Raw genomic sequence first — 19,965 nt, 5'->3', positions numbered from 1 at the left:
GTAGGATTCATGATTATTCCCCTAATCACAAAATCATGTCTACAATCAGAGGTTTAAAATCTACCCATGGGTTCTGAGACGGAGACAGATAGGCAAATGCTTTCATGGCTATCTTTCTATATTCCGAACGCATTCTCTATAGTCTACATTCAAGTCTTGTGCTGATCAAATTCAAATTAAGGGTACACCACATTTGCTTTAGAGAAATAAAACAGAAAAAAATGAGTTGAACAAAAAACCGGCCCCGAAGTGTCTCAGGGCTGATCTAGGATCGGTTTGACCATTTAAATCATAATGAATAAGAGCGGGGGACCTGATCCTAGGTCAGCGCTCCTACTTACGAGATGCTTTGTGATTACATGTCTGGTCATGTTGAATGAGATTGTAATTCATACTGTTTGTATCTCATCACAGGACCCCAGGTTCAATGCAGAGGTGGATCAGATTACAGGCTACAAGACCCAGAGCATCCTGTGTCTGCCCATCAAGAACCATAGAGAAGAGGTGAGACACAATTGACTGTGAAAGTAGCCGCCCCTTTACGCTTTACTTCCGGGTCATGCCCTGTGCGGTTTTGAATGGGCTTCAAGGGAGACTGTGAATACTTCAGAAAGTACTCACTTGACTTATTCTACTTGTTTTTTATGTTACAGCCTGAATTTATATTGAGATTTGTTGTCACCGGCCGACACACAATAGAGCTCATAATGTCAAGGTGAAATTGTTTTAACAAATTAATTAAAAAATGAAAACTTGAAATGTCTTGCGTCAATACGTTTTCAACCCCTTTTGTTGTGTGTGTCAAGGCTAAATTAGTTCAGGAGTGAAAATGTGCTTAACAAGTCACATAATAAGTTGCATGGACTCACGCTGTGTGCAGTAATAGTGTTTAACATTATTTTGAATGACTTTCTCATCTCTGTACCTCACATATTATCTGTAAGGTCCCTCAGTCGAGCAGTGAATTTCAAACACATTCAACCACAAAGACCAGGGAAGTTTTCCAATGACTAGCAATGAAGGACACCTATTGGTAGCTGATATTGAATATCCCTTTGAGCACAGTGAAGTTATTAAATATACTTTGGATGGTGTATAAATACACCCAGTCACTGCAAAGATACAGGCGTCCTTCCTAGCTCAGTTGCCGGAGAGGAAGGAAACCGCTGAGGGATTTCACCATGAGGCCAATGGTGACTTTAAAACATTTAAAGATATGAATGGCTGTGATAGGAGAAAACTGAGGATGGATCAACAACATTTTAGTTTCTCCACAATACTAACCGAAAAAAGAAGGAAGCCCGTACAGAATAAAAATATTCCAATACATGCATCATTTTTGCAACATGGCCCTTAATGTAATACTGCAAAAAATGTGTCAAAGCAATTACATTTTTGTTCTGAATACCTAGTGTTATGTTTGGAGCAAATACAATCACATTACTGAGTACCACTCTCGATATTTTCAAGCATAGTGGTGGCTGCATCATGTTATGGGTATGCTTGAAATTGTTAAGGACTGGGGAGTTTTTCAGGATAAAAAATGTACTGAATGGAGCTTAGCACAGGCAAAGTCCTAGAGGAAAACTGATTCAGTCTTTCCACCATACATTGGGAGATTAATTCACCATTCAGTAGGACAATAACCTATAACACACAGCCAAATCTACACTGGAGTTGCTTACCAAGAAGACAGTGAATGTTCATGAGTGGCTGAATTACAGTTTTGACTTAAGTCTATGTTAAAATATATGGCAAGTCCTGAAAATGGTTGTCTAGCTAGCACTGATCAATGACCAATTTGACTGAGCTTGAAGAATTTTGAAATTAATAATGGGAAAGTGTTGCACAATCCAGGTGTGAAAAGCTCTTAGAGTCTTACCCAGAAAGACACACAGCTGTAATCGCTGTCAAAGGTGATTCTAACATTGACTCAGTGTTATTTTATATACATATTGTTTTATTTAATCCATTTTAATCCCACTTTGTAACACAACAGAATGTGGAAAAAGTCAAGGGTTGTGAATGCTTTCTGAAGGCACTTTACATCAGAGTTTACAATTGAGCAATTGAGGTCAGATAGAAATCATTTCATTTTTTTGCTCCTGTTCATCTTTCTGTTTTCTACTCTTTGTAGTTGTGGCTCTGTGTTTCGATGGATGCTCGCTCACCTTGCGTGTGTTTGATCTACTTCTCTCCTCTCTATTCCCCCTCTCTTCTCTTTGGTCTGCCAGGTGGTAGGAGTGGCTCAGGCCATCAACAAGAAGTGTGGAGAGAACGGTACTTTCACTGAACAGGATGAAAAGGTACTGGGGAGAAAGACACTGGTGTTCAAAGCTCTCTTTCTCTGTAAATGCCATGCTCTGAATCAAGCTCATAGTCTTGATTTCCCTGACAGGACTTCTCTGCCTACCTGGCCTTCTCCGGGATCGTCCTACACAACGCCCAGCTCTACGAGACGTCCCAGCTGGAAAACCGACGCAATCAGGTATGTTGCCGTGAGTGGATTCTTATGTTCTCAAAGTGTGTGTGTGTGTGTGAGTGTGTTTGTGTATGTGTGTGTACGTGCATGCATATGTAACAAGCTCTCACAGTCTCACTGCAGAATAAGACATTCTCCAAACGTCAAATTTCAAAGTGTTTTTGTTGCTCCTGCTGCTCTGTATCGTTCCTTTTTGCCAAACGTCAAATTTAGAAGTTAAATGTTATGTTTAGGCACTCAATCCGAAAGGTTAAGGTAAGGTTTAAGGTTTGGGATAGGGTTAAAACATTAACTTTAGGCACTCAATCCAAAAGGATAAGGGTTAAAGTTTGGGATAGTGTAATAATAATACAAATAAAAACACTGTGCCCATGACTGGGATTGAATACGCAACTTTCTGATCCTGAGATAATACCCAACCATCACCCCTGTTTACAACACCCTAGCAAAACCCAAGTCTACTTCATGGTAATAGTGCTCACTATTTCCGCTAGTGGAAGCTAGCAAAACCCAAGCCTAGTTCATGGTAATAGTGCTCACAATTTCCCCTAGTGGAAGCTAGCAAAACCCAAGCCTAGTTCATGGTAATAGTGCTCACTATTGCCCCTAGTGGAAGCTAGCAAAACCCAAGTCTACTTCATGGTAATAGTGCTCACTATTGCCCCTTCTGGAAGCTAGCAAAATTCAAGCCTACTTCATGGTAATAGTGTTCACTATTGCCCCTATTGGATGCTAGCAAAACCCAAGCCTACTTCATGGTAATAGTGCTCACTATTGCCCCTAGTGGAAGCTAGCAAAACCAATGTCTACTTCATGGTAATAGTGCTCACTATTGCCCCTAGTGGAAGCTAGCAAAACCCAAGTCTACTTCATGGTAATAGTGCTCAGTATTTCCCCTAGTGGAAGCTAGCAAAACCCAAGCCTACTTCATGGTAATAGTGCTCACTATTTCCCCTAGTGGAAGCTAGCAAAACCCAAGTCTACTTCATGGTAATAGTGCTCACTATTGCCCCTATTGGAAGCTAGCAAAACCCAAGCCTACTTCATGGTAATAGTGCTCACTATTGCCCCTATTGGAAGCTAGCAAAACCCAAGCCTACTTCATGGTAATAGTGCTCACGATTGCCCCTAGTGGAAGCTAGCAAAACCCAAGCCTACTTCATGGTAATAGTGCTCTCTATTGCCCCTAGTGGAAGCTAGCAAAACCCAAGCCTACTTCATGGTAATAGTGCTCACTATTGCCCCTAGTGGAAGCTAGCAAAACCCAAGCCTACTTCATGGTAATAGTGCTCTCTATTGCCCCTAGTGGAAGCTAGCAAAACCCAAGCCTACTTCATGGTAATAGTGCTCACTATTGCCCCTAGTGGAAGCTAGCAAAACCCAAGCCTACTTCATGGTAATAGTGCTCTCTATTGCCCCTAGTGGAAGGTTTTGACGGCATTTCTCAACGTCCTCAGGAGATGGATAGACATGCAATTTCTGGAACAATCTCCCTGGCATATGCGAAAGGTGTGTGTGGGTGTGTTACCATGCTTTCTTGTGAGTGTGTGTTCGTGTGTTTGTGTATAAGTATGTGGGTGAGTGTTCATGCTGTCATATGTTTGTGTGTGTTAGTGGTTTACTCTGTCTCCCCCAGGTGCTGTTGGACCTGGCCAGTCTGATCTTGGAGGAGCAGCAGTCTCTCGAGGTGTTACTGAGGAAGATAGCAGGCACCATCCTCTCCTTTATGCAGGCCCAGGGCTGCACTGTCTTCATAGCTGATGGAGACTCTATGGTGGGTTCACACGTGCACACACACACACTCACACACTCACTCACTCACTCACTCACTCACTCACATACATGCTTGCCAGGGCAGTACACAGAACTTTCAGGGGGCAGGTGCTCAAAATGGAAAAAAATAATTCATATCTCGAAATTCATAACATAACTGATTGCTTCTGTAGCTAAGATTGGACCATTCTTGAGCATAGGCCTATTTATTTCTCTAACAACACTCATCCCAAATTGTAAGCAAGCTACACAGTGCCTCCTAAAGACATGATTGACATCGGGAAAAGGGGGTAGGCTGATCAATGGTGTTAAATCTGCTAGTTAATATTTAGATTGCGATTTATCTCCAATGCTCTTAAATATTAACTTAATAATATAGTATTCCTAATCTTCTAACTCATGATATATGGCTGGCTAGTTGCTTGTGTGGTTGCTTGTTTTAGTAAATGATGGTTAGTTAGAGTCTAGACTACCTGTGGTGCTGCTGCTCTGATGTGCAACTCCCGACTGAAGAAGGGATGGAGTCGGAGGGTCTTTGATTCAGCCGCTCCTCTCTATGTCTGCAAGTATCAGCCAACCAGACCCAAAATTGATTATGTAAATCAAGTGTTATCAAGTGTTAATAAAATGCTATGCTGCTGTGGCAGCACTGTGGATATTTCAACTAGGGAGCTTGCTACACACACTCGACCAGTGACCACGTCTCAATACATGTTTGGATACCGGGCGCATGCAATCTCCGTACAGGGCAGTCTCCGTACAGGGCAGTCTCCGTACAGGGCTTCCTCCGTACAGGGCTTCCTCCGTACAGGGCAGTCTCCGTACAGGGCAGTCTCCGTACAGGGCAGTCTCCGTACAGGGCTTCCTCCGTACAGGGCTTCCTCCGTACAGGGCTTCCTCTGTACAGGGCAGTCTACGTACAGGGCTTCCTCCGTACAGGGCAGTCTACATACAGGGCAGTCTACGTACAGGGCAGTCTACGTACAGGGCAGTCTACGTACAGGGAAGTCTACATACAGGGCAGTCTACATACAGGGCAGACTGGGAAAAACTTGACAATGTCACAACGACTTAAGGGCACTGGGTTCAGAACAACAACGACCCAAAAAAAGGAAGAAAACACCCAAAAGACCACTTGGCAAGTGGGAAGGCAAAGGGACAGGTGCTCGGGCACAGGTAGACCCGTATCTGTGCAGGTGCCTGATGCTTGCACGTGCACACACATTCAAAGAGACAAAAGAGAGAATGAATGGAGGTGCCACAGAATGACAGAAAGAGAGAAATAAGGAGATTAATGCCTTGATTGACACTGGGTAGGCGGAGAGGGCAGCGCAGTCCACCTTGTTCACAGTTTCATGGTGAGCGAGAGAACAATTATAAAAGAGAGAGAAAGACAGGAATGATCAAAGAGAAAATGGAAGAGATTGTATTGACAGTGAATAGACATGTCTCGGGCGAGGAGAGAATAACTACAGGACTTCCACAGTATTCTATAGAGACCTATTCTGTTCTGTATTCCTCTTGTGTAGCTCCAGCCTTGAATACCTTTTGAGGTTTTCTATTCAGACAGCCCATTGACAACACAGCAATCTTCAATATCGTTGGTATGAATGATGATGCTTAATCAAGGGAGAGTTCAAAATAATTCCCATTCATTTCGGGATCAAGGTCTATGGATTTCCCCTAGGCCTACTCTATTGAATTTTCAATACAGACTGCATGGAATTTGGACTGAGCTCGGCCACTTTTGTACGAAAACATTGAACATATTTATATTTTGGGTTCAACTATCCCAGACAGCATCCATTGAGAGGCCCTCAGCATTTAGCCGAGTACTTGCGATGCAATCAGCATTAACAATTGAAGGCTGTTTTGTTCCCTTGTTAGTGGGGGAAATATGAAATGCCATTGTAATAGAGAAAATGAATGACTGCATTGAGCCCAGTCCACTAGAAGTGCTTGTTTGTGTTCTTTCTGCCTCCTATGGTTATGAGAGAAACGGAACTGAATGGGACTTGGCCTGTCTGTTCAGATCTAAACTGCAACTAGTACATAGAGTAATATGACTGCTGGTGACTATGGAAACTAGTACATAGAGTAATATGACTGCTGGTGACTATGGAAACTAGTACATAGAGTAATATGACTGCTGATGGCTATGGAAACTAGTACATAGAGTAATATGACTGCTGATGGCTATGGAAACTAGTACATAGAGTAATATGACTGCTGGTGACTATGGAAACTAGTACATAGAGTAATATGACTGCTGATGGCTATGGAAACTAGTACATAGAGTAATATGACTGCTGATGGCTATGGAAACTAGTACATAGAGTAATATGACTGCTGGTGGCTATGGAAACTAGTACATAGAGTAATATGACTGCTGGTGGCTATGGAAACTAGTACATAGAGTAATATGACTGCTGATGGCTATGGAAACTAGTACATAGAGTAATATGACTGCTGGTGACTATGGAAACTAGTACATAGAGTAATATGACTGCTGGTGGCTATGGAAACTAGTACATAGAGTAATATGAATGCTGGTGGCTATGGAAACTAGTACATAGAGTAATATGACTGCTGATGGCTATGGAAACTAGTACATAGAGTAATATGACTGCTGGTGGCTATGGAAACTAGCACATAGAGTAATATGAATGCTGGTGGCTATGGAAACTAGTACATAGAGTAATATGACTGCTGGTGGCTATGGAAACTAGTACATAGAATCATGTGACTCCTGGTGGCTATGGAAACTGGTACATAGAGTAACATGACTGCTGGTAGCTATGGAAACTAGTACATAGAATCATGTGACTCCTGGTGGCTATGGAAACTGGTACATAGAGTAACATGACTGCTGGTAGCTATGGAAACTAGTACATAGAGTAATTTGACTGCTGGTGGCTATGGAAACAATTACATAGATAGTATGACTGTTGGTGGCTATGGAAACTAGTACATAGAGTAATATGACTGCTGGTGACTATGGAAACTAGTACATAGAGTATTATGACTCCTGGTGGCTATGGAAACTAGCACATAGAGTAATATGACTCCTGGTGGCTATGGAAACTAGTACATAGAGTAATATGACTCCTGGTGGCTATGGAAACTAGTACATAGAGTAATATGACTCCTGGTGGCTATGGAAACTAGTACATAGAGTAATATGACTGCTGGTGACTATGGAAACTAGTACATAGAGTAATATGACTGCTGGTGGCTATGGAAACTAGTACATAGAATCATGTGACTGCTGGTGGCTATGGAAACTAGTACATATTAACATAACTGCTGGTGGCTATGGAAACTAGTACATAGAATAATGTGACTGCTGGTGGCTATGGAAACTAGTACATAGAATAATGTGACTGCTGGTGGCTATGGAAACTAGTACATATTAATATGACTGCTGGTGGCTATGGAAACTAGTACATAGAATAATGTGACTGCTGGTGGCTATGGAAACTAGTACATAGAGTAATATGACTGCTGATGGCTATGGAAACTAGTACATAGAGTAATATGAATGCTGGTGACTATGGAAACTAGTACATAGAGTAATATGACTGCTGGTGGCTATGGGAACTAGTACATAGAGTAATATGACTGCTGGTGGCTATGGAAACTAGTACATATTAATATGACTGCTGGTGACTATGGAAACTAGTACATAGAATAATGTGACTGCTGGTGGCTATGGAAACTAGTACATATTAATATGACTGCTGGTGGCTATGAAAACTAGTACATAGAGTAATATGACTGCTGGTGGCTATGGAAACTAGTACATAGAATCATGTGACTGCTGGTGGCTATGGAAACTAGTACATAGAATCATGTGACTGCTGGTGGCTATGGAAACTAGTACATATTAACATAACTGCTGGTGGCTATGGAAACTAGTACATAGAATAATGTGACTGCTGGTGGCTATGGAAACTAGTACATAGAATAATGTGACTGCTGGTGGCTATGGAAACTAGTACATATTAATATGACTGCTGGTGGCTATGGAAACTAGTACATAGAATAATGTGACTGCTGGTGGCTATGGAAACTAGTACATAGAATCATGTGACTGCTGGTGGCTATGGAAACTAGTACATAGAGTAATATGACTGCTGATGGCTATGGAAACTAGTACATAGAGTAATATGAATGCTGGTGACTATGGAAACTAGTACATAGAGTAATATGACTGCTGGTGACTATGGAAACTAGTACATAGAGTAATATGACTGCTGGTGGCTATGGAAACTAGTACATATTAATATGACTGCTGGTGACTATGGAAACTAGTACATAGAATAATGTGACTGCTGGTGGCTATGGAAACTAGTACATAGAGTAATATGACTGCTGATGGCTATGGAAACTAGTACATAGAGTAATATGACTGCTGGTAACTATGGAAACTAGTACATAGAGTAATATGACTGCTGATGGCTATGGAAACTAGTACATAGAGTAATATGAATGCTGGTGACTATGGAAACTAGTACATAGAGTAATATGACTGCTGGTGACTATGGAAACTAGTACATAGAGTAATATGACTCCTGGTGGCTATGGAAACTAGTACATAGAGTAATATGACTGCTGGTGGCTATGGAAACTAGTACATAGAATCATGTGACTGCTGGTGGCTATGGAAACTAGTACATAGAATCATGTGACTGCTGGTGGCTATGGAAACTAGTACATATTAACATAACTGCTGGTGGCTATGGAAACTAGTACATAGAATAATGTGACTGCTGGTGGCTATGGAAACTAGTACATAGAATCATGTGACTGCTGGTGACTATGGAAACTAGTACATAGAGTAATATGACTGCTGGTGACTATGGAAACTAGTACATAGAATAATATGACTGCTGATGGCTATGGAAACTAGTACATAGAGTAATATGACTGCTGATGGCTATGGAAACTAGTACATAGAGTAATATGACTGCTGGTGACTATGGAAACTAGCACATAGAGTAATATGACTGCTGATGGCTATGGAAACTAGTACATAGAGTAATATGACTGCTGATGGCTATGGAAACTAGTACATAGAGTAATATGACTGCTGGTGACTATGGAAACTAGCACATAGAGTAATATGACTGCTGATGGCTATGGAAACTAGTACATAGAGTAATATGACTGCTGATGGCTATGGAAACTAGTACATAGAGTCATATGACTGCTGGTGACTATGGAAACTAGTACATAGAGTAATATGACTGCTGGTGGCTATGGAAACTAGTACATAGAGTAATATGAATGCTGGTGGCTATGGAAACTAGTACATAGAGTAATATGACTGCTGATGGCTATGGAAACTAGTACATAGAGTAATATGACTGCTGGTGGCTATGGAAACTAGTACATAGAATCATGTGACTCCTGGTGGCTATGGAAACTGGTACATATAGTAACACGACTGCTGGTAGCTATGGAAACTAGTACATAGAATCATGTGACTCCTGGTGGCTATGGAAACTGGTACATAGAGTAACATGACTGCTGGTAGCTCTGGAAACTAGTACATAGAGTAATTTGACTGCTGGTGGCTATGGAAACAATTACATAGATAGTATGACTGTTGGTGGCTATGGAAACTAGTACATAGAGTAATATGACTGCTGGTGACTATGGAAACTAGTACATAGAGTAATATGACTGCTGGTGACTATGGAAACTAGTACACAGAGTATTATGACTGCTGGTGGCTATGGAAACAAGTACATAGAGTAATATGACTGCTGGTGACTATGGAAACTAGTACATAGAGTAATATGACTCCAGGTGGCTATGGAAACTAGTACATAGAGTAATATGACTGCTGGCGGCTATGGAAACTAGTACATAGAGTATTATGACTCCTGGTGGCTATGGAAACTAGCACATAGAGTAATATGACTCCTGGTGGCTATGGAAACTAGTACATAGAGTAATATGACTCCTGGTGGCTATGGAAACTAGTACATAGAGTAATATGACTGCTTGGGACTATGGAAACTAGTACATAGAGTAATATGACTGCTGGTGACTATGGAAACTAGTACATAGAGTAATATGACTGCTGGTGGCTATGGAAACTAGTACATAGAGTATTATGACTCCTGGTGGCTATGGAAACTAGCACAGAGAGTAATATGACTCCTGGTGGCTATGGAAACTAGTACATAGAGTAATATGACTCCTGGTGGCTATGGAATCTAGTACATAGAATCATGTGACTCCTGGTGGCTATGGAAACTGGTACATAGAGTAACATGACTGCTGGTAGCTATGGAAACTAGTACATAGAGTAATTTGACTGCTGGTGGCTATGGAAACAATTACATAGATAGTATGACTGTTGGTGGCTATGGAAACTAGTACATAGAGTAATATGACTGCTGGTGACTATGGAAACTAGTACATAGAGTAATATGACTGCTGGTGACTATGGAAACTAGTACACAGAGTATTATGACTGCTGGTGGCTATGGAAACAAGTACATAGAGTAATATGACTGCTGGTGACTATGGAAACTAGTACATAGAGTATTATGACTCCTGGTGGCTATGGAAACTAGCACATAGAGTAATATGACTCCTGGTGGCTATGGAAACTAGTACATAGAGTAATATGACTCCTGGTGGCTATGGAAACTAGTACATAGAGTAATATGACTGTTTGGGACTATGGAAACTAGTACATAGAGTAATATGACTGCTGGTGACTATGGAAACTAGTACATAGAGTAATATGACTGCTGGCGGCTATGGAAACTAGTACATAGAGTATTATGACTCCTGGTGGCTATGGAAACTAGCACATAGAGTAATATGACTCCTGGTGGCTATGGAATCTAGTACATAGAATCATGTGACTCCTGGTGGCTATGGAAACTGGTACATAGAGTAACATGACTGCTGGTAGCTATGGAAACTAGTACATAGAGTAATTTGACTGCTGGTGGCTATGGAAACAATTACATAGATAGTATGACTATTGGTGGCTATGGAAACTAGTACATAGAGTAATATGACTGCTGGTGACTATGGAAACTAGTACATAGAGTAATATGACTGCTGGTGACTATGGAAACTAGTACACAGAGTATTATGACTGCTGGTGGCTATGGAAACAAGTACATAGAGTAATATGACTGCTGGTGACTATGGAAACTAGTACATAGAGTAATATGACTCCAGGTGGCTATGGAAACTAGTACATAGAGTAATATGACTCCTGGTGGCTATGGAAACTAGTACATAGAGTAATATGACTACTGGTGGCTATGGAAACTAGTACATAGAGTAATATGACTGCTTGGGATTATGGAAACTAGTACATAGAGTAATATGACTGCTGGTGACTATGGAAACTAGTACATAGAGTAATATGACTGCTGGCGGCTATGGAAACTAGTACATAGAGTATTATGACTCCTGGTGGCTATGGAAACTAGCACATAGAGTAATATGACTCCTGGTGGCTATGGAAACTAGTACATAGAGTAATATGACTCCTGGTGGCTATGGAATCTAGTACATAGAGTAATATGACTGCTGGCGGCTATGGAAACTAGTACATAGAGTATTATGACTCCTGGTGGCTATGGAAACTAGCACATAGAGTAATATGACTCCTGGTGGCTATGGAAACTAGTACATAGAGTAATATGACTCCTGGTGGCTATGGAAACTAGTACATAGAGTAATATGACTCCTGGTGGCTATGGAAACTAGTACATAGAGTAATATGACTGCTGGTGACTATGGAAACTAGTACATAGAGTAATATGACTGCTGGTGACTATGGAAACTAGTACATAGAGTAATGTGACTGCTGGTGGCTATGGAAACTAGTACATATTAATATGACTGCTGGTGGCTATGGAAACTAGTACATAGAATAATGTGACTGCTGGTGGCTATGGAAACTAGTACATAGAATAATGTGACTGCTGGTGGCTATGGAAACTAGTACATATTAATATGACTGCTGGTGGCTATGGAAACTAGTACATAGAATAATGTGACTGCTGGTGGCTATGGAAACTAGTACATAGAGTAATATGACTGCTGATGGCTATGGAAACTAGTACATAGAGTAATATGAATGCTGGTGACTATGGAAACTAGTACATAGAGTAATATGACTGCTGGTGGCTATGGGAACTAGTACATAGAGTAATATGACTGCTGGTGGCTATGGAAACTAGTACATATTAATATGACTGCTGGTGACTATGGAAACTAGTACATAGAATAATGTGACTGCTGGTGGCTATGGAAACTAGTACATATTAATATGACTGCTGGTGGCTATGGAAACTAGTACATAGAGTAATATGACTGCTGGTGGCTATGGAAACTAGTACATAGAATCATGTGACTGCTGGTGGCTATGGAAACTAGTACATAGAATCATGTGACTGCTGGTGGCTATGGAAACTAGTACATATTAACATAACTGCTGGTGGCTATGGAAACTAGTACATAGAATAATGTGACTGCTGGTGGCTATGGAAACTAGTACATAGAATAATGTGACTGCTGGTGGCTATGGAAACTAGTACATATTAATATGACTGCTGGTGGCTATGGAAACTAGTACATAGAATAATGTGACTGCTGGTGGCTATGGAAACTAGTACATAGAATCATGTGACTGCTGGTGGCTATGGAAACTAGTACATAGAGTAATATGACTGCTGATGGCTATGGAAACTAGTACATAGAGTAATATGAATGCTGGTGACTATGGAAACTAGTACATAGAGTAATATGACTGCTGGTGACTATGGAAACTAGTACATAGAGTAATATGACTGCTGGTGGCTATGGAAACTAGTACATATTAATATGACTGCTGGTGACTATGGAAACTAGTACATAGAATAATGTGACTGCTGGTGGCTATGGAAACTAGTACATAGAGTAATATGACTGCTGATGGCTATGGAAACTAGTACATAGAGTAATATGACTGCTGGTAACTATGGAAACTAGTACATAGAGTAATATGACTGCTGATGGCTATGGAAACTAGTACATAGAGTAATATGAATGCTGGTGACTATGGAAACTAGTACATAGAGTAATATGACTGCTGGTGACTATGGAAACTAGTACATAGAGTAATATGACTCCTGGTGGCTATGGAAACTAGTACATAGAGTAATATGACTGCTGGTGGCTATGGAAACTAGTACATAGAATCATGTGACTGCTGGTGGCTATGGAAACTAGTACATAGAATCATGTGACTGCTGGTGGCTATGGAAACTAGTACATATTAACATAACTGCTGGTGGCTATGGAAACTAGTACATAGAATAATGTGACTGCTGGTGGCTATGGAAACTAGTACATAGAATCATGTGACTGCTGGTGACTATGGAAACTAGTACATAGAGTAATATGACTGCTGGTGACTATGGAAACTAGTACATAGAATAATATGACTGCTGATGGCTATGGAAACTAGTACATAGAGTAATATGACTGCTGATGGCTATGGAAACTAGTACATAGAGTAATATGACTGCTGGTGACTATGGAAACTAGCACATAGAGTAATATGACTGCTGATGGCTATGGAAACTAGTACATAGAGTAATATGACTGCTGATGGCTATGGAAACTAGTACATAGAGTAATATGACTGCTGGTGACTATGGAAACTAGCACATAGAGTAATATGACTGCTGATGGCTATGGAAACTAGTACATAGAGTAATATGACTGCTGATGGCTATGGAAACTAGTACATAGAGTCATATGACTGCTGGTGACTATGGAAACTAGTACATAGAGTAATATGACTGCTGGTGGCTATGGAAACTAGTACATAGAGTAATATGAATGCTGGTGGCTATGGAAACTAGTACATAGAGTAATATGACTGCTGATGGCTATGGAAACTAGTACATAGAGTAATATGACTGCTGGTGGCTATGGAAACTAGCACATAGAGTAATATGAATGCTGGTGGCTATGGAAACTAGTACATAGAGTAATATGACTGCTGGTGGCTATGGAAACTAGTACATAGAATCATGTGACTCCTGGTGGCTATGGAAACTGGTACATATAGTAACATGACTGCTGGTAGCTATGGAAACTAGTACATAGAATCATGTGACTCCTGGTGGCTATGGAAACTGGTACATAGAGTAACATGACTGCTGGTAGCTATGGAAACTAGTACATAGAGTAATTTGACTGCTGGTGGCTATGGAAACAATTACATAGATAGTATGACTGTTGGTGGCTATGGAAACTAGTACATAGAGTAATATGACTGCTGGTGACTATGGAAACTAGTACATAGAGTAATATGACTGCTGGTGACTATGGAAACTAGTACACAGAGTATTATGACTGCTGGTGGCTATGGAAACAAGTACATAGAGTAATATGACTGCTGGTGACTATGGAAACTAGTACATAGAGTAATATGACTCCAGGTGGCTATGGAAACTAGTACATAGAGTAATATGACTGCTGGCGGCTATGGAAACTAGTACATAGAGTATTATGACTCCTGGTGGCTATGGAAACTAGCACATAGAGTAATATGACTCCTGGTGGCTATGGAAACTAGTACATAGAGTAATATGACTCCTGGTGGCTATGGAAACTAGTACATAGAGTAATATGACTGCTTGGGACTATGGAAACTAGTACATGGAGTAATATGACTGCTGGTGACTATGGAAACTAGTACATAGAGTAATATGACTGCTGGTGGCTATGGAAACTAGTACATAGAGTATTATGACTCCTGGTGGCTATGGAAACTAGCACAGAGAGTAATATGACTCCTGGTGGCTATGGAAACTAGTACATAGAGTAATATGACTCCTGGTGGCTATGGAATCTAGTACATAGAATCATGTGACTCCTGGTGGCTATGGAAACTGGTACATAGAGTAACATGACTGCTGGTAGCTATGGAAACTAGTACATAGAGTAATTTGACTGCTGGTGGCTATGGAAACAATTACATAGATAGTATGACTGTTGGTGGCTATGGAAACTAGTACATAGAGTAATATGACTGCTGGTGACTATGGAAACTAGTACACAGAGTATTATGACTGCTGGTGGCTATGGAAACAAGTACATAGAGTAATATGACTGCTGGTGACTATGGAAACTAGTACATAGAGTATTATGACTCCTGGTGGCTATGGAAACTAGCACATAGAGTAATATGACTCCTGGTGGCTATGGAAACTAGTACATAGAGTAATATGACTCCTGGTGGCTATGGAAACTAGTACATAGAGTAATATGACTGCTTGGGACTATGGAAACTAGTACATAGAGTAATATGACTGCTGGTGACTATGGAAACTAGTACATAGAGTAATATGACTGCTGGCGGCTATGGAAACTAGTACATAGAGTATTATGACTCCTGGTGGCTATGGAAACTAGCACATAGAGTAATATGACTCCTGGTGGCTATGGAAACTAGTACATAGAGTAATATGACTCCTGGTGGCTATGGAATCTAGTACATAGAGTAATATGACTGCTGGCGGCTATGGAAACTAGTACATAGAGTATTATGACTCCTGGTGGCTATGGAAACTAGCACATAGAGTAATATGACTCCTGGTGGCTATGGAATCTAGTACATAGAATCATGTGACTCCTGGTGGCTATGGAAACTGGTACATAGAGTAACATGACTGCTGGTAGCTATGGAAACTAGTACATAGAGTAATTTGACTGCTGGTGGCTATGGAAACAATTACATAGATAGTATGACTATTGGTGGCTATGGAAACTAGTACATAGAGTAATATGACTGCTGGTGACTATGGAAACTAGTACATAGAGTAATATGACTGCTGGTGACTATGGAAACTAGTACACAGAGTATTATGACTGCTGGTGGCTATGGAAACAAGTACATAGAGTAATATGACTGCTGGTGACTATGGAAACTAGTACATAGAGTAATATGACTCCAGGTGGCTATGGAAACTAGTACATAGAGTAATATGACTCCTGGTGGCTATGGAAACTAGTACATAGAGTAATATGACTACTGGTGGCTATGGAAACTAGTACATAGAGTAATATGACTGCTTGGGACTATGGAAACTAGTACATAGAGTAATATGACTGCTGGTGACTATGTAAACTAGTACATAGAGTAATATGACTGCTGGCGGCTATGGAAACTAGTACATAGAGTATTATGACTCCTGGTGGCTATGGAATCTAGTACATAGAGTAATATGACTCCTGGTGGCTATGGAATCTAGTACATAGAGTAATATGACTGCTGGCGGCTATGGAAACTAGTACATAGAGTATTATGACTCCTGGTGGCTATGGAAACTAGCACATAGAGTAATATGACTCCTGGTGGCTATGGAAACTAGTACATAGAATCATGTGACTGCTGGTGGCTATGGAAACTAGTACATATTAACATAACTGCTGGTGGCTATGGAAACTAGTACATAGAATAATGTGACTGCTGGTGGCTATGGAAACTAGTACATAGAATAATGTGACTGCTGGTGGCTATGGAAACTAGTACATAGAGTAATATGACTCCTGGTGGCTATGGAAACTAGTACATAGAGTAATATGACTGCTGGTGACTATGGAAACTAGTACATAGAGTAATATGACTGCTGGTGGCTATGGAAACTAGTACATAGAATCATGTGACTGCTGGTGGCTATGGAAACTAGTACATAGAATCATGTGACTGCTGGTGGCTATGGAAACTAGTACATATTAACATAACTGCTGGTGGCTATGGAAACTAGTACATAGAATAATGTGACTGCTGGTGGCTATGGAAACTAGTACATAGAATAATGTGACTGCTGGTGGCTATGGAAACTAGTACATAGAATAATGTGACTGCTGGTGGCTATGGAAACTAGTACATATTAATATGACTGCTGGTGACTATGGAAACTAGTACATAGAATAATGTGACTGCTGGTGGCTATGGAAACTAGTACATATTAATATGACTGCTGGTGGCTATGGAAACTAGCACATAGAATAATATGACTGCTGGTGGCTATGGAAACTAGTACATAGAATAATGTGACTGCTGGTGGCTATGGAAACTAGCACATAGAATAATATGACTGCTGGTGGCTATGGAAACTAGTACATAGAATAATGTGACTGCTGGTGGCTATGGAAACTAGTACATATTAATATGACTGCTGGTGACTATGGAAACTAGTACATAGAATAATGTGACTGCTGGTGGCTATGGAAACTAGTACATATTAATATGACTGCTGGTGGCTATGGAAACTAGCACATAGAGTAATATGACTGCTGGTGGCTATGGAAACTAGTACATAGAATAATGTGACTGCTGGTGGCTATGGAAACTAGTACATAGAGTAATATGACTGCTGATGGCTATGGAAACTAGTACATAGAGTAATATGAATGCTGGTGACTATGGAAACTAGTACATAGAGTAATATGACTGCTGGTGACTATGGAAACTAGTACATAGAGTAATATGACTGCTGGTGGCTATGGAAACTAGTACATAGAGTAATATGACTGCTGATGGCTATGGAAACTAGTACATAGAGTAATATGACTGCTGGTGACTATGGAAACTAGTACATAGAGTAATATGACTGCTGATGGCTATGGAAACTAGTACATAGAGTAATATGAATGCTGGTGACTATGGAAACTAGTACATAGAGTAATATGACTGCTGGTGACTATGGAAACTAGTACATAGAGTAATATGACTCCTGGTGGCTATGGAAACTAGTACATAGAGTAATATGACTGCTGGTGGCTATGGAAACTAGTACATAGAATCATGTGACTGCTGGTGGCTATGGAAACTAGTACATAGAATCATGTGACTGCTGGTGGCTATGGAAACTAGTACATATTAACATAACTGCTGGTGGCTATGGAAACTAGTACATAGAATAATGTGACTGCTGGTGGCTATGGAAACTAGTACATAGAATAATGTGACTGCTGGTGGCTATGGAAACTAGTACATATTAATATGACTGCTGGTGGCTATGGAAACTAGTACATAGAATAATGTGACTGCTGGTGGCTATGGAAACTAGTACATAGAATCATGTGACTGCTGGCTATGGAAAGTTACTGTACCACTACCTGCCTGTCTTGTTCTATCCTACCCCCTACCCTGTTACACAAACACAAGAATGAACGTACACACACACACACACACACACACACACACACACACACACACACACACACACACACACACACACACACAGGGTGGTGAAAAGGACATCCATCCACCAGCACCTCGTTGCTCTGAAGAAGCCCAGTGTTGGGTGTCTGTTGCTGGGTGGGAGAAAGGAGAGCATCTACCTGGACTTATATTGACCCTTCTGTCTTTTAGAACAGATCCACAGGTAGAGGCACAGCCTCACTCACTGAATCACCCCCTTATTTATCCCTGCCAATCAGCCAATCACAATGCTTTTTGAGAAGCACACAAGCACAAAAACGCATGCACACCAATATCACACAAGCCAACATTCGCACTCACCCATGCTTGCACAAACACGTGCACAAACACACCCACACTCCCATTTCACCTTTCTCACACACACTCCCTTTCCCTCCACTTCAACCCCCCCCCCCCCCCCCCCCCCCCCCCCCCCACACTCACTAAATTGGAATATGGACTTTCAGCTACGACGAGGAGTGTGATTAATTGCAGTGAGCAAGGCGGAGAGGAGAACGCTAGCCCAGAGATCTCCATTCTCTCCTCTTATGATGTGTTTATATGTTTTCTGTGAGGGAGAAAGGACTGAGTTTACTGGAGGTGGCTTGAAGCTTTCCTGTCCAAGGCGTAATGTTTTTTTTGTCGAAATGAGTCAACTTCACAATCAAAAGGGGAGAAAGGGGACGTGTTCAATGCCACTGAAATAAGAGTGTGTGTGTGTGTGTGTGTGTGTGTGTGCATACACATGTTTGTCCTGTAGACATGTGTTTGGGTGCAAGTAAGACAAACAACTGCAACTGCACAGCACGCTGTGGCCAAGACGCTAACTCCATAATATTTACCCAGCAAACGAGCAGAAATCATCTGAGCCATTAATCTTCCACAGTCGTTAGAAGCAGACCTACTCTTAATTACAGTTAGAGTAACATTTCACAGGCAGCTGTCATTGTTATTGATAACTGACAAAGATATGAGTCTGTGATCAAAAACAGACACACTTCCTAAGTCCATGTACTATATTTTGGCTATAATGCTTATGTCCATAAACAGTCAGTATTAATAGCATATACAACAAGTATCATCCTTTAGTTGTTATTTGGATATATGAGGGTTGTGAGGGTTGTCTTATCTAAACAAGCCCAGAAAGGACACTGACCCAAGCCTTCAGGGAGGATGGTACAGTAGATAAGCTTTTTGTTGGTCAAAGATTAGAGCTTGGGCCATAAAGGTTGTTTTGTCACTGTAGCTTCATTAGTACTGCAGCAACTGGCCCAAATAGGGAGCCAGCTTGTTTTTCTTTTCTCTCTCTCTCTCTCTGTCTCTCTCTCTCTCTCTCTCTCTCTATTGCCTCTTTCTCTCTCTCTCTCTCTATTGCATCTCTCTCTCTCTCTCCCTCTCTCTCTCTATTGCCTCTCTCTCTCTGTCTCTCTCTCTCTCTCTCTCTCTCTCTATTGCATCTCTC

At 40.9% G+C, this 19,965-nt stretch overlaps 1 protein-coding gene across 4 annotated transcripts in view; it reads left to right on the top strand.

Moving 5' to 3' along the window:
• Positions 1–19,965, top strand: part of LOC110531873 (cGMP-specific 3',5'-cyclic phosphodiesterase) — a 97,772-nt gene that overhangs the window by 41,490 nt on the left and 36,317 nt on the right. For all 4 annotated transcript variants that reach the window (XM_090184046.1, XM_090184048.1, XM_090184045.1 and 1 more), the window contains exons 4-7: positions 415–504; positions 2,235–2,306; positions 2,399–2,488; positions 4,119–4,256. In XM_090184046.1, the coding sequence (XP_090040172.1) occupies positions 415–504; positions 2,235–2,306; positions 2,399–2,488; positions 4,119–4,256 (390 nt within the window). The remainder of the gene's footprint in view (positions 1–414; positions 505–2,234; positions 2,307–2,398; positions 2,489–4,118; positions 4,257–19,965) is intronic.

This window comes from Oncorhynchus mykiss, chromosome 9, assembly GCF_057628025.1.
Source record: "Oncorhynchus mykiss isolate SJ-2025 chromosome 9, ASM5762802v1, whole genome shotgun sequence".
Lineage (NCBI taxonomy): Eukaryota > Metazoa > Chordata > Actinopteri > Salmoniformes > Salmonidae > Oncorhynchus > Oncorhynchus mykiss.
This window is presented reverse-complemented; position numbering and strand designations above follow the sequence as displayed.